At 45.5% G+C, this 14,690-nt stretch overlaps 1 protein-coding gene across 2 annotated transcripts in view; it reads left to right on the top strand.

Moving 5' to 3' along the window:
* Positions 1–14,690, top strand: part of ENPP3 (ectonucleotide pyrophosphatase/phosphodiesterase 3) — a 759,459-nt gene that overhangs the window by 476,211 nt on the left and 268,558 nt on the right. For both annotated transcript variants that reach the window (XM_069606685.1, XM_069606686.1), the window contains exon 14: positions 5,194–5,225. In XM_069606685.1, coding sequence (XP_069462786.1) covers positions 5,194–5,225 — 32 coding nt within the window. The remainder of the gene's footprint in view (positions 1–5,193; positions 5,226–14,690) is intronic.

Raw genomic sequence — 14,690 nt, 5'->3', positions numbered from 1 at the left:
GGGGGGACTTCGTCCACGCACGTGTACCCTCGGCTTGAGCCCTGGATGCTACCCATTAACACAGGCATCTCCTGCCACACAGTAATAACATCTGGATTGGACGCATTACTAACAATGTAATTAATTAGCTTCACAATTGCGGCCAAACATTTACCAGCTCTACTGTATACATCAGAGATGTATTACAGCTGGGTCGACCTGCCATGCATGGGATCTTCTTCTTTGTAATGTAATAGGCATTTGGCACATACACCAGATACCCAACGAACGAGTATGATGTCTGCTATTGTTATGTACATTGGTAGACATATACATTTATTTATTTATGGTTTGCTCGTTAGGCACTTATACAATACGAATATACTGTTTCAAAGCGCCCACAGGGCAGGGAGGGAGGGTGCATTATAAAACAATATTAAGAGCTGAGGGGAAGAGGAAGAGGGACACACCTACTATGCTTTGTGAGTATTCAGAAGGTGCAAGTGCAGAAAGGAAGAGGGAGAAGGGGGTAAGTGCTGGGGAGTCCGAGCTCATAGTGGCTTGGAACTTAATACTAGTAAAAAATGCCTTGCCACAGTAAGAAAATATGTCAAGTTTGGCTGCATGAATACTGGGCAGTATGTAAACATAAAAACACTCCTCATGTTGGCTATGCTTTTGGTGCCAGTAAGACCAACATATCCACATAGGAACAATCATCAGGTTGTCTTTGCCCTTAATGCCTGTGTAAAATGCCATGCCACAGTAAGATAGTGTGTCCTTTCTGTCTGCTCAAATGCCCCATCCCATATATTTAAGAATACATATCATGTTGGCTTTGCCCTTCATGCCAGTATATAATTCCATGCCAAGGTAATAAGACATGTCCTTTCTGGGCTGCTCTCCCCCCCCCGCGTCATCTGTATGAACACTAATGTTTGTTTTGCCCTTAACCCCACTTAAAATGCCTTGCCATGGAAAGAACCCCTGTTTAGATTGGTTGCACCAATGCAGGCTGGTATGGTTACAGTAGAACACTCATGTTGGTTTTATCCTTGATGCCATTACAAAATGTGCCGTGCCGTAGTAAGAAAACCGGTATGGAATGTAAGCGCACTCATGATGTTGGCTTTGCACTTAACACCAGCATAAAACACCATGCCACAGCAAAATTATATGATATGAAATGGCATTTATAACGCGCCTATACACAAGTGTTTCAAGGCGCGACGAGGCAAGGGAGGGAAAACAGAGGGAAGACAGACAGCGATCCTACTAGGCCAGGTGACATTGAGATTGCGCAAGTGCACGGGAGGGGGGAGGGGAAGTGCACGGGGAAAGGGGGGGCAGTGCAGTACATAGGATGAAAGTAAAATAAAGACAATACATAAAAAAACGTGTGCTTGCTGGCTTCAAAAATGTCCTCCACCCCATGATGACTTTGCCCAAACACGACTGTAAAATGCCATGCTACGTTTAGAAAACCTGTCTTTGCTGGTTGCACAAAGGTCCCCCACGTAAGAACACACATTATTTTGGCTTTGCCCTTATAATGCCTTTGCCAAATGCCATTTGGAGAACAAAAATGTGCTTGCTGGCTGTGTACACCAATGCCCCACACAGGCCCCAACCTTACACACGCACGCACGCACGCACGCACGCACACACACTTTAGTCATGCACCCACATAGCTTCTCTCTATCATTCATTTACACCTTTAGACACATTTAGACATACCATGTGACTTCTCTATAGAATGTCCAATGCAACATTCTCTGTGGTTCTTAGCCAGGAGGTCCTAAATGACTTTCTGCTTCATGCCCAGCATCACATCGCCCTCCCCAAAATGCAGTGTGATGTCAATAAAGTGAAGGCCAGTTTCTCTATTATGGCTGGCCTCCTTCATGTGTTGGGGCTACTGGATTACTCACACACACACACACACACTTTGTCCCATTCCAGGTGAGGGGTCACCTATTCAGGAACTAGAAACAGCAATTCACCATCAATATGCAGATGACCTGGGAATGCCACCCTTTGCATCGTGCACTGCTGTGCCCTCTTCCCCGAATTGACACATGACTTCATTATCCTGCAAAACAGCCCCCTTGCCCAAGTTTATTGAGTCACTCAACCAAACACTGACCTGACTCTGGGTCGGTGACATCACCCCCTTCTTTTGGTTTAAGCGTCCTTCCCCAACTAGTGTAACCAAATGCCTACATGGCATCGAGGACACCCTGTAACAGTCCTGCACTTTCATGTTACTTCTTTATCGCCAATTGATGTGACCCAAGACTACATCACCCAGAATGCCCATAACGGGGGCTTTGTGTACCAGAGTAAAATCATCAACCACCCCACCTTTGGTTGTGCATGGTAGGTTTGTATTATGCCCAATACATTAGAATCCTGATTCCAGAACCCCCTGTGGGACCGCTGCCAACTTCTGCGCATGCTAATCCTTGACAGCCCCTCCCTATTCCCGGGAAGGAAAGCCTGTATAAAAAAATGGGCTACATTCTGCATGCCTGTTTTTGCCATGGTTCCATCGTTTAGCTGTTGCACAAAGCTGTATAAGGAGCTCAGGCAGAGATCCTAACATACCGAAGGAACAGCTAGACTTCGAACTTGAGATTGCAGTTTTATTGGACTCTCCATACGGCCCCGCCCCCACACACCTTTCCTTTCACTGCCTGCGGCTGCATGCTTCCCTTCACCTTCCTGCTGCACCCTCTTTAGGCCAGGTGATAATACACACAGCTTTGTGGGGTGCTCCACACGCCACCATCTGTCTCTTCTGCTCCCCATTTCCTCTTAAAGAACCCCTTGCAGGGTTGCAGCGTAGCTCCGAGAACCGAAGTTCTGGGGTGGCCTGAACATCTGCTGAGAAGAGGCTGTTGGGGGGGATTTCATTTTGGCCTGTGGTCAGAGGAGTTTGATCCATGTGCAGAGAGGCCAACAACACTGGCAGAAGGGCATTATTATTTTTATTTTTTTGTGCAATTAGTTTAATTCATTCAAACTTTAAGCACATTTGATATCAAATTTAACAAAACATATAGAAAAATTACAGACATCAGAAGGGCATTATACAAGACCACTTACGTCACTGCTCCATGAACTAATAGTGCATGGTGATGGTGCTTTGGGGCTGCTTATTTGCGAGGTTTGTTTATTTGTTTATTTATTGTTTTTATATGGCACACCAAACCCGAAGGTAACTGGGCGCAAGCAGTACAAGGAGACTTTAGGCTTGATGATACATAGAATTACAGACATAGGGGGTCATTACGAGGTTTGAGAGAAATTCCAACCTTGGAGGACCCGGTAAATCCCCATTCCAGGAACCATTCCCCATTCCCTATAGGGCTCAATGGGAATGGGGATGGAGCTAATAACGGTACCGCAATTTGCGGTACCGTTTTTAGCTCTGAAGTCCCTTAACGGGTCCCTTCCATAATGTCTGGTAAAACCAGGCGTTAAGGAAGGGACCCGCTAAGGGACCTCGGAATAGGGTGGTAAGGGATTACCGGCACCGGTGTCCTTACCTGTGCCGGTAATCCCTTACTAATGACCTCCATAGTATTACCAATACAGGGTGGCGATACTTACAGTTCCCAAGTTATGGTTCACAAGTTACATGTGAACATTTAAAGATATATACAGTTACATCACATTATATACAGTTACATTCAGGGAGCACTATAGGGTGTAATTTCAATTGCAAACTTATATGATGGCATTGTTTGACACTAAGTTGTGGGGTGAGCGTCATTGGTTCTAATCCATTTCTGTATTTTTCGCCTGAAACTAGGGTAGGTTTGATCAGCCCGGAGTGAGTAAGGGAGTGCCATGTTTGGGCTGCCATGACTGAAGCTTCTAGGCTGAAGCGCGGTATGCTAAGGTAGCATGAGTTGGAGGACCTAGTTAGGCAATTGGTGGTTTTCTTAGCTATCTGGTCGGAGAGGTACCAAGGTTGTTTGAAAAGCCTTCCACACAGCGGTTGCCTGCAGTAAAACCGAGTGATCGCTACCCCTACAAGATATCCATGACCATGCCCCACAATACCAGCAGGCATAGTTTTTCTAGCTTTTATTGGGGGAGCTGTGTCGCAATTGGAATGGACGCCAACATATTAGGGCTCCTCTGGTTTGTATGTGTGAGAAGGGAGTGGATTGCGACTATGCTTGTAATGGGTCAAGTTTGCCATTTTACCAAGTAATGCCACTGGGTAGGGGGAGGAGCCACCAGGGTCATGTTTCTGTTTCCAGTTTGGGAGTGACAGTTGGGCTTGCGCTGCACCTGCTCCACCCAAGGGAGTAGTACAACAGTGACTGGTAAAACGCGATGACAGCTCTCCGCCTGCGCCCAGTGTCAAATTGAGAGACTATTTGTACCTATGAAGAAATAATCAGTCGTGCCTTTGTATCTGTTTGATTATCTCAATGTGTATTGCAATGTGTCTGACAGTGGCTTCCGCCTGGTGCCCAGTGTGCCCCCCAGCTTTCCGCTGGAACCCTATTATCTGCCCGCTCTGGCCCCAACAGCTGCCTCTGTCACTGGTGTCAATGGGCACAGCTTATAATCAATTTGTTGACCATTCTTGTGAAGAATACCAGTAATCAATTGTCTTAATTGTACATATTTAGCCAGCATGTATGGCCTGGATGAGTGCCTCTGGTTTCTCTCGACAAGACCGATGATTACTTCTATAGGGGAAACAACTGTTTTGTCATGTTTTGACTTTCAATCGACATCCGAAAACCTTTTTCAGAATGGATGCAACCCTCATGACAGGAGGAGAACATGCGAACATTATTTATTTTAGGCTGCAAGAGTAGCTCAGGGGCAACATTTGTCTTGGAAGCAAGAGAACGCATAGCAACATAGGTTCGAATCCTGGCCTCGGACTTAGAAACGAGTCCCCTGTATTAAGCGCGTTATAAAAGAACAATTATAAATTATGGCAGAATAACCAGAGGTCGACACATGGACCTTGCAGATACAGCGATTTGGACATGTTGACAACCCAGGTCTTATGTTCGCCAGCTGTAGGGGGTCCGAGCACACATGTTTCCCGTTGCCACATTTCATTTGGATATCCTGACATTTGCCACTTTGCGTCATTCACACATAGCACTCCTATAACATGTCATCATGTACCTGTGATACACAAGAGCTAACATGGGTGTATTTATCTTCTTTTAACAGTTGATTCAGCTGGGATTGTTAAAAACCTCACAGTGAGTAAATGTTTTTTAATTTCTATTTCACTTTCAGAGAAATGTTTTGTTAAATATATTTGATCGTACGCCTTGCTTTGACATTTGTTTTAAACATTGTTGCTTTTACATTTTAATTCTGTATATATGGTTGCACACATTTTATGAATAATAATGTACCCCACCAACATGCACAATGTATTGCTAGTAAAAGTAATTCAGGACTTCTGAGTGACATATTAATTTGATTTGTTTCTTCTGTTATGTGCTAATGGTCTCATACCTCAAACATGGGGAATCCTCTTGACTTATTCCAGAAAAGGGAACAGATTTTTTCTGGTTAGAGAAAAAATAAAACAACAAATGCTAGGCATCAAAGCGCTGAGGGACAAATTAACAGAGGAGGCTGACAATTCTAGGAGAGAGTGGTCTTTTGATTCCGTGGGCCTGATTTACAAATGTGTTTTCCTATGGGGAAACCCCATTCAAAAACTCGTTGTAAATCAGGCCCTGTGTCTCATGTCTGACCACCAATATGCCGAACCGAACCTGGCGGGGTGTCCCCCCGCTTGTTGCCGGGGCCCTTGAGCATTTAAAAGGAGGGGGAGCGCCAATGCATTTCATTGTTGACTGTGGCTCTCTGGACGGAAAGCAGCTAAGAAGGGGCTAGGCCATAAAGGACCCCGTGGACCATGCCGCCGCATGTGCTCTCACCGGGAGCCAGCACCCTTTCCTCTGCGGTAGAGAGATAGAATCATGCCCAGGCTTCCCCATTACTGGTTTGGACTCTGCATTCTGCGGTATCTGGAGGTGCTAGAAGATCTCCTGCCGGGGCCGAGAATTAGCGCCTAACTTTGTGCCAATAAGGGCGTTTGCTGTGGTTGCACCACGAGATTCAGGCAACAATGGTTTGAATTGTCTGAGCGGCATAAGACGATAATTGGAGGAACCAGTGATGTGGCTGTTTCATCAGCTCATGGGGAGAAAGTAGACAAGATAGATGGGCAGAATTCTGGCATTTATTTTTCAACAGGGAGGCTACAACCAGAGTTGGAGAAATGGAAATAAAGATTATTGGCATTGAAGCCTGCTGTATGCCTGGAGTAGAGGGTCACATTTGCGCTGTTTTAAGCTAAGCTGATCATTGTCCATCTGATTTGTTGTGAAACTGAAACGTCTTTGTAGACTTCCCTCTAAATGGAAGACTATCTGGATGCCAACAGCATAGTTTTGAATAATAGCCCCTTTGTCCAAGAGGCAGTCATGGAAGCAGGCTCGGACTGGCCTATAGGGCAGTAGACCCATGGCCGAACCAACATTACAAAGTGCTGATGTGGGCCAGATTTTCTGGTCAAAGAAGGACACTTGTTGTGGGTAATTTGGGCCAGTTTGATGAGTTCATTCACTCTGCGGCTAGTAGTTTTGACCAGCGTTCCTGAATAAATATTCTTTAAAATGCACAATTTGCATCACACTTTCTAAAAAAACTCCTACTATTCAAGCAGTGTCACAAAAGGAAGGAATTGTCATTTGCAACGGGGTGCCACTTTTCATTGGTGCCTGTGACCACTTTATGGCCGAGTCCGACCCTGCATGGAAGAGGATTAATGTAAACATTTAAAATCAGAAGAAAAAGACTGCATCCCTGCGATGCCCCACAGTCTCCCATGGCTGATCTGGATTTGTGGGCTTCAACAGTGAATTCTCTATTAATAAAATACGTAATCCATGCCCCCTCAAACAACACTGCCATTTCCCACATGCGACCAAGCAGAAAGGAGTGGCCGAAGGCAGTGAATGCTGCAGAGATATCCAGGAGCATCAGGAGTCCTGTCCCACCCTCATCCAGGAGTTCACGCAAGCTGTCCTTCAAGGTTTTAAGAGCTAACGCAGTGTTTCTGTTGGGAGCAAACCAAGACTGCCATTCCCCCTAAAAAAGATTTGACTTTCGCAATCCCCTACGGTTGCTTCGCGGCAACCTTTTCCTGGATTTCCTGGAAGAAAAGGACGTTTGTAATGGATCTGTGGTTGGAACAGACATTTTGATCAAGGGATGGCTTCTTAACTGATCCCGGGCTCTTTAAAGATTTCCAGGACCAATGATTCCCAAATGCAACCGTTAACAAAGCCAACTGTAAATATGGGAGTGGTTGCTAAATACTCCTTCATGACTAAAGGGAGACATGGGCCAATCGGTGAGTTCGGAGTCTTTAATAATGTCTAGCGTTTCGGCCACAAAGATTACATGATTTAGGCTTGACCAAAAAGGCGGTGTGTGGCGTGAAAGGTCTAATCTTAGTTAAAGAAAACTGGACTAGGATTTTGCCAGATATAATAAGATTGCCAATGCTGGATTGAATCATGATGGTTTTGCTGCAGAAAAACTATTAATCAGAGTTCATTACACCATTCCTCAGAGGCTTAGAAGGAATGAACAATGCACAAAGCTTTTTTTTTGTAAACTTTATTTTCAAAAACAAAAAACAGACAGACCATATAGCATTGACATGTAAGGGCAAGACATAGAAATGACATAATATAAAGGAATCCAGCAAAGGTGATCAAATAAACATTAGGTGACACCCTATACCATCCACAGTAAAGAAACTCAGGTACTGCGACCATCTAAGAATCATGTTGCTGAACAATGTCCTCTTCTTCTCAAGGCAAATATGTACGTAACAGAGCCCAGATGTCCTTAGGGTGTCAAGCCAGGGTTACAGTGGCAATAAAGTTCTCTTCCCTCTCATTGGTGTAGACCATATCCTTTAGCCATTCCCCGCTGGTCGGCCCAAAACTGATTTCCAATGTTGAAGGATACATTTTTAGCAACTATGCAGGCAAGGTTGAAAAACTGCCTAGTAACTATTGACACCTTCTCAGTGTCTCCCAGTTTATATTTCCGTGGGGACATAGTGGGTGGAATCTCAATAATCTCACTTAACATTCTGGCCACCTTGTGCCAAAATTGATTACTAGGAAGGTGAGCATAGGGCCCTTTTGGAACGTGGATATGTAATGGATAGGATCACACAGAATAACTCCAAATCCAAATAACCGAACCAAACTCAGGAAGATGGCAAAGTACAGTTTTATTAACAAATATCTAAAACACAGAGTGTACAACGAACATCAATGGATGAACGCTCAGGTTCTCTGAGCGATCTTTATACAAAACACAGTTTATATATCAAAAATACATCAGAAATGACATCATACTACGTGGCAATAATGAAAAACCTACTAAGGCTCGGCATTGGCGTAAGGGGAACATCTGAGTACACTTTCTATAGGAACTAGGATTGTGATTGGCTGCCCACTATCAGGTGGACAACATATGCCTACCTCTAAAACATGTAATCTTCAGAAACATTACAGACACAGTTTTATTATTGGTTTTCAAACTATAAGGTCCTTCGTTATATGGACTACTACAATTGGTTGGCACGCATGTGCCTGGTCTGGAACATTCGGTTAATTTAGCAGCATGTAAGCCCAGACCCAGGTGCAAGGAGATGGGGCATGACACTAGCTCCCCACCCAATTAGCCCAGCATCTCTCATGGTTCCATGTAATAATGTCCCTGCAAAAATGTCTCCTGAAAAAAAAGTCGCTGTTTTTTGCAGAGACATTATTACAGTGAACATGCGGGGGACACCCATGCAACCCCTGTGTTTTTTTTTTGTAATGGGAGCAGGGGACATCCCCGCAACCCATCCCCATACATAATGTCACCATTTATAATGTTGTCAATGGCTTTTCACGGCAACATTATGTATGGGGACATTATGCATGGGGACATAACTACCTGATACCTCTCTCATCACCCATGCCTTCTGCCATGGAGATTGTCTTCGGACTTGGCCTTGCAAAGTATCCTTGTCTTTAGAATACATGGAAGTGAGAGCACTCACTATTGTGTTCTGGGACACAAAGTTCAAACTCTATTTCCATCCTTGACTCACGTGTCAGGAGACCACGATTTGGTCCATTTTGCAGGTTTTAAATGCTTTAAATGAATTATGCTTGGCACTCTTGGTGTTCCTCCTTTGCACTTTAACAAGGGATGATTCTTTATTCGCAAGTTCGCTCCTTTCCAGAATAGATAGCTGACCTTGGCTGCTTCAGTCTTGACTCCAGGTCAGACAACCTTGCCATTCAGCTCCACGATGATGCTCATTCTTGCTGCAACACATTTTTCCCTCCGGCTTCAGGGTTCTTGGCTTACTAAATTCATGATGCCGATGTCCAGCTTCTATAAAATGACGGCTTTGCCTATTCTATTCACTACGTATAGCCAGCTTCTATGATGACTTTGTATACCTTGCGTTTCAGCATTTGTACAATTATTGAACGGTTGATCTTCTGCAGCACTTTGTGCACGAGTATTCTTCTCCTCTGTATTTTAAAAGTGCACTTGATTCTTTACTTCGTCATTAGTTTCTTAGGATCTATTCATTCTCTTCAGTCAGTATCTTGGGATGTCGTACATACTGTTCATGACATCACTAGCCCTTTTCTTTGCTCTCTCGCATATTCCTTGAGGGAACTCCTCCCTTAGGTTGTCATCACTTCGGGGAGACATTTGGTAGGGTTGTCTCAACGGGTATCTTCTCTTCGAACACATGCTGCAGTATTGGCACAACTGCTGATGTCAAACACGGCACGATCTCAGGTCTCCAACATTTGGGAGGAACAGGGGGCAGGGTTTCCTGTAGAGGTATGCAGCTGCTCCTCTACAAGGGCATTTCCAGAACATACGAAGAGAGTTAGCAGAGGTCATACCACATTTCACACATTCATCATCTGCATCCATGGCGAATTTAGCTATTTTTGCTGGCATGTAATGCAATTGATTAAAAATGTTGAATTGAATCCGCGGGTAGCCGGTGTTCATAGATACCTCCTTAGTCAAGAGACAACACCTAATCCACTGTACATCTGTGAATACTGCATCAAGGTCCCGCTCCCATTTCAGGAGTGCTCTGTTTCTACATTCTTGCCCAGCTTGGACTATATTATAAAGTTTCAAAAACATGCACCTATTATCTCACTCCTCGGTTAGTTCATTGAGACATTGGGCCTCATTACGACTCAGGCGGTAAGGGGTTTACGGCTGCGTAAACAGCGCCGACCCTTACCGCCTGATTCCGAGGGCCCTTAGCGCCATGGAGGTTTTAACACCTGCTTTTAGCAGGTGTTAAAATCCATGGCGCTAAGGGACCTTGATGTTAATTACGCCACCGAAATTTACGGTGGCGTAATTAACGCCTTCCCCACTCCCATTATGCCCTATGGGGCAAAAATGGGAATGGGGAAGGGTAAATGGGGATTGGGGACTTACCGCCCCGCCAACCTCGGAATGGGGCGGTAAGTCCGCCAACCACCATGGCGTAAACGTAGTTTACGCCATGGTGGTAAAGTTACGACCCAGGCGGTAACTTACCGCCTAGGTCGTAATGAGGCCCATTGATGTGTTTCAGGTTCCTGCAGGAAGGTTGGCCATAGCCCACAGGCAGCTGCTGTGATATGATAATATTGCAATACCTTCATGAAATTGTCACCCATTTTAGCCTTGAAATCCTGCAGTGACCCGAATCAGCAACCTGGAATTGGGTCGCCAAGTGCCAGTTCCTCTTACCCACCCCATGCTTTACGTATATTTCAGAATCATATGTAGGAGGAAGACCTGGGTAATTCCATAATGGAACCCTCCTATTGTAATGAGTAGTAAGAACTATTCTGCGAAAATATACTTGCCCATGCATTCACCGTGGTGCGCATTGTGTGGTATGAGCAGGAATCCACGTACCTATCGCTGAAAATAAGGAGTAAGTCGGCAACTCACAACGTTGGAGAGTACCAATACTGTGCAAAGTATGCCTGTACTAGGAGTTAGTAGAGCTCATTATCGGGCACAGCCAGCCCCCTACATACATATGGCTCAACAAGTTGTTCAGAGCTGATCCTTGCTGCCCTCCAAAGCAACTGTAGGGAAAGTGATCTCAAGCGAGTAAAACACTCCCTCCTGGGCTACACATGAACGTTGCAAAAATGGTATAGCAATTTGGTAAGCACAATCATCTTCAGAAAAGGGAGGCGTCCGTACTGCAAGAGAGAAAGGGTTGCACATACCTTAAACTTGGCCCCAAGCAGTTGCAGGTAATTTGCATGATTATCAGAATAAAGTGAGCGCTGTGACCTGGAAACCATTATGCCGAGATACTAAAATCATGCAGGAACCCACCTAAACCCCATGAAATCTGCTGGTGAAGTAGTGGCATCCATGAGAGGGAACAGTTCTGACGTGGACCTAGTCACTCTCATGTACTGTGTCCATCATGGGCCCCAGATTGATCTCTGGGTCACAAATATAAAGGAGAGTGTCGTCTGTGTATAATTAGATGACTTGAGGTGGCCCCAATATGCGGATGCCCCTGTGCCCAAGTATCGCCCTTATGCGTGCTACCAGGGGTTCTACGATGAGTGCAAAAAGTAAAGGGGAAAGTGGACACCCCTGTCGCGTAGCCCTACCTAACTGAAACTTTAGGGACATATTGTTACTGGTGCGAACCCTAGCCGCAGGGCGGGAATAGAGCAGCAGACACAATTAATAAAACCTAAAACCGCTTGAGGACCTTGAATTGATACTGCCATGACACTGAATCAAAAGCTTTTTCTGCATCGAGTGAGGCTGCCACTGCCATGGCCTACTGATCAATTTGAAATGAGATGCAAAACAGCAGTTTAGGTTTTAGCGCCGTGGACCTACCAGGAATAAATCCTGACTGATCCGTGTGCACTAGCTGAGCCATGTATGGAAGCAGACGAGAGGTCAATACCTTAGCAAACACCTTCGCATCCACATTATTTAAGGACAATGGCCTATATGAAGCAACTTCCTCTGAAAGTTTATTTGGGTTCAACAATACCGTAATGCTGGCTTTCCTAAGGGAGGTTGGTAATTCCCTGTGTTCCAATGACTCCTCCCACACCTTAAGTAGTCTAGTGGCTAGCGTCAATTTAAATTCCTTGTATAATTCGACCCTGAGACCGCCCGACCCAGGCACCTTACCAGACGCCAATGCAGTTATAGCATCACACACCTCCTCGACAGTCACATGGGTATCTAATGCGAGCGGAACATTTGTGATAGCGTGTGCATCAACCTCCACTGTAACCACCCTAGCCATTGACCTGCCAGGTCTCTCTGCCGCCCCATACCTCCGGCCCTCACTGGCTTGACCATATATAACACCTCCGTCGGTCAATTCCTGGAATTTGATCACATTGCCCTTTATCACCACCAATAATGCTCTATCCTAAGGGGGTGCTGGCGAAGGAGTCCATCGGGCCACGCTTTTTACCCGCTCCATTCGTCACTATAAAAGTCTAATATGGAGCAGGGGGGTATATCCCAGCACTGTGCGCAGTTAGTAGAGGAGCTGTCCACAGGCTAAGAAAGGAGCAGCACTAGAGACTCAGCACCTACCTGGCAGAGGCGGCAGCAAAGATAACACCAGTTTTTCAGGACCGCCAGCAGGGCGCCCTTCAGAGATATACCGGTACGCCACGAAGGACAAGGAAAAGAAAAAACCCTGAGCGAGGAAGCGCCGCCCCCTCCACTGGCTGTAAGGGGCAGACAGTACCTGTTAAGTCAAGTGGGCCAATGGTGCAGTTACTATGCTGACAGCAGTATGCTAGGTACTTGAGCAAGGGTAGCAGGATCCTCAATGCAGACCAGCGCAGGCCCGGACAACTACTTCAATCTGGAGCAACAAAACTGCACGTGTGCCACGGGAAATATCACCTTATACACATGCACAGGCTGGCCTGCAGTATCGGTGGACGTTGATGTCGGCAGCTCGGGTTCCCAGGGACAGCCAGAAGATTACCTCCACCTTGAGGGCGTAAGGGTGCACAATCTGAGATCCCACCGGCAGACGAGAAGCAGCAGGCGTCTCCTAATCGCTGCTGATGCATGTGTATATGTAGAGCGATTGGGAGCTGCATGGCACACCAGGGTCACTCCCTTCACCGCCAGGCCCTCCCGCCCACTACCTCTGTGCCCGCTGTCAGTAGGCCTCACTGCAACACCAGGAAGTCAGCAGCCACGCATGGCTGGGTGTCACTTGCACCCCTGCTGGAAGCCCGCAGGACGCCTTCTCCACTCTGCAGACCCCAATCACCCCAGGGGATCGGTGAGCACCTTAGTGTACGGCAGCTCGATTCAGCAGGCAGAAGACAGGATTAATACAATACAGGATGTTACTGGGCTCGGAGCACAGCACTCAAGCAGCCATTTTGCTGCTGCTCAGTAGTACCCCCTCTGCACAAAGCTTTTCTAAATTACCAAGGGCTTTTTTTTACTCAACAGTAGCTATGTCTTTTGTTTAGTTTTAAAGGCAAAAGTATGGTTTCAGTTCAAATCTATCCTTATTTGTTTCTGTCTTCCGGAGGCAAGTCTTCAAAGAATATAACTGGGCAGGGCCATCTTAAGCCTTTTTGGGGCTCAGGCATGGACATCTTTGGGCCCCCCCTCGACCCAACCAAAGGAACTAGGGGATATAGAATATCTGGTTGTGCACCGCCTCCCAGCCCCCGTCCCGATCACAAGCCACAGCTTGATATGCTGCCTCGCAGAGATCAAAATAAGCGTGGTAAAACTCCCTTTCAGACTCCTTACCCTGTTCCTTTTTGCTGTAATCAGAATGATAAACAAGTAGCATTTCAAGGGGAACATTAGCAGCCTACAATAATGGTACTTGTGTTCTAGCGTAGGTACAGGAAACATGTAATCAATAACAGCCACAAGTCAGGTATACCATACATGATACGACTGCAGGACACAGATCATATGAAAAAGGTGCACATAATCCGGAATAGACAAACAACTCATATTAGCTGCCTCGCAGAATGCAAGAGTGCTCACGCATGGATAAAGGCGACTAGTGGGAAGAATGGAGAATGTAACACATACTATGGAGGGCGGATAACTATTTGAAGATAACAGGAAGGTGTTGTGTCCAGAGAGACTGGGATTAGAAGAGGTACATGGTTTTCAAGAAGTGTTGCCATTCGAGAGCAAATAAACAAGTGTCTGTGGTGTGCAGCATATCAATGCTCACTATTATTATAGGGTAAGCATCACTATACATAACAAGTGAAACTATGAGTGAATTATTTTTAAAGATCATACATTGAGAATGAAATCACTCTGAAGGGCTGACCATTTTGAAAGTTTTCGGGACTGGCAATTTTGACAGGTGAGGATAAGACAAGATTAAATGAGATGCCCATGATCACACATTGGTTAAGAGGAGAAGCTGGGATTCACACCCACTCTGCAATTTCTACACTCCTTTCTTTTGTAGTTCTTACCCTGAGCTAAAATAATCCCATTTTACAGAAATGACTTGGAAAATATGCACATCATATAACCCAACCTTTGAAAAAACAAGATGTCCTAAAGCATATTATGCAAAA

Source organism: Ambystoma mexicanum, chromosome 4p, assembly GCF_040938575.1.
Source record: "Ambystoma mexicanum isolate Mex_15411 chromosome 4p, UKY_AmexF1_1, whole genome shotgun sequence".
In the NCBI taxonomy this organism is placed as follows: Eukaryota; Metazoa; Chordata; class Amphibia; order Caudata; family Ambystomatidae; genus Ambystoma; species Ambystoma mexicanum.
The sequence above is the reverse complement of the archived record's forward strand: the minus strand, read 5'-3'. Positions and strand labels throughout refer to the sequence as shown.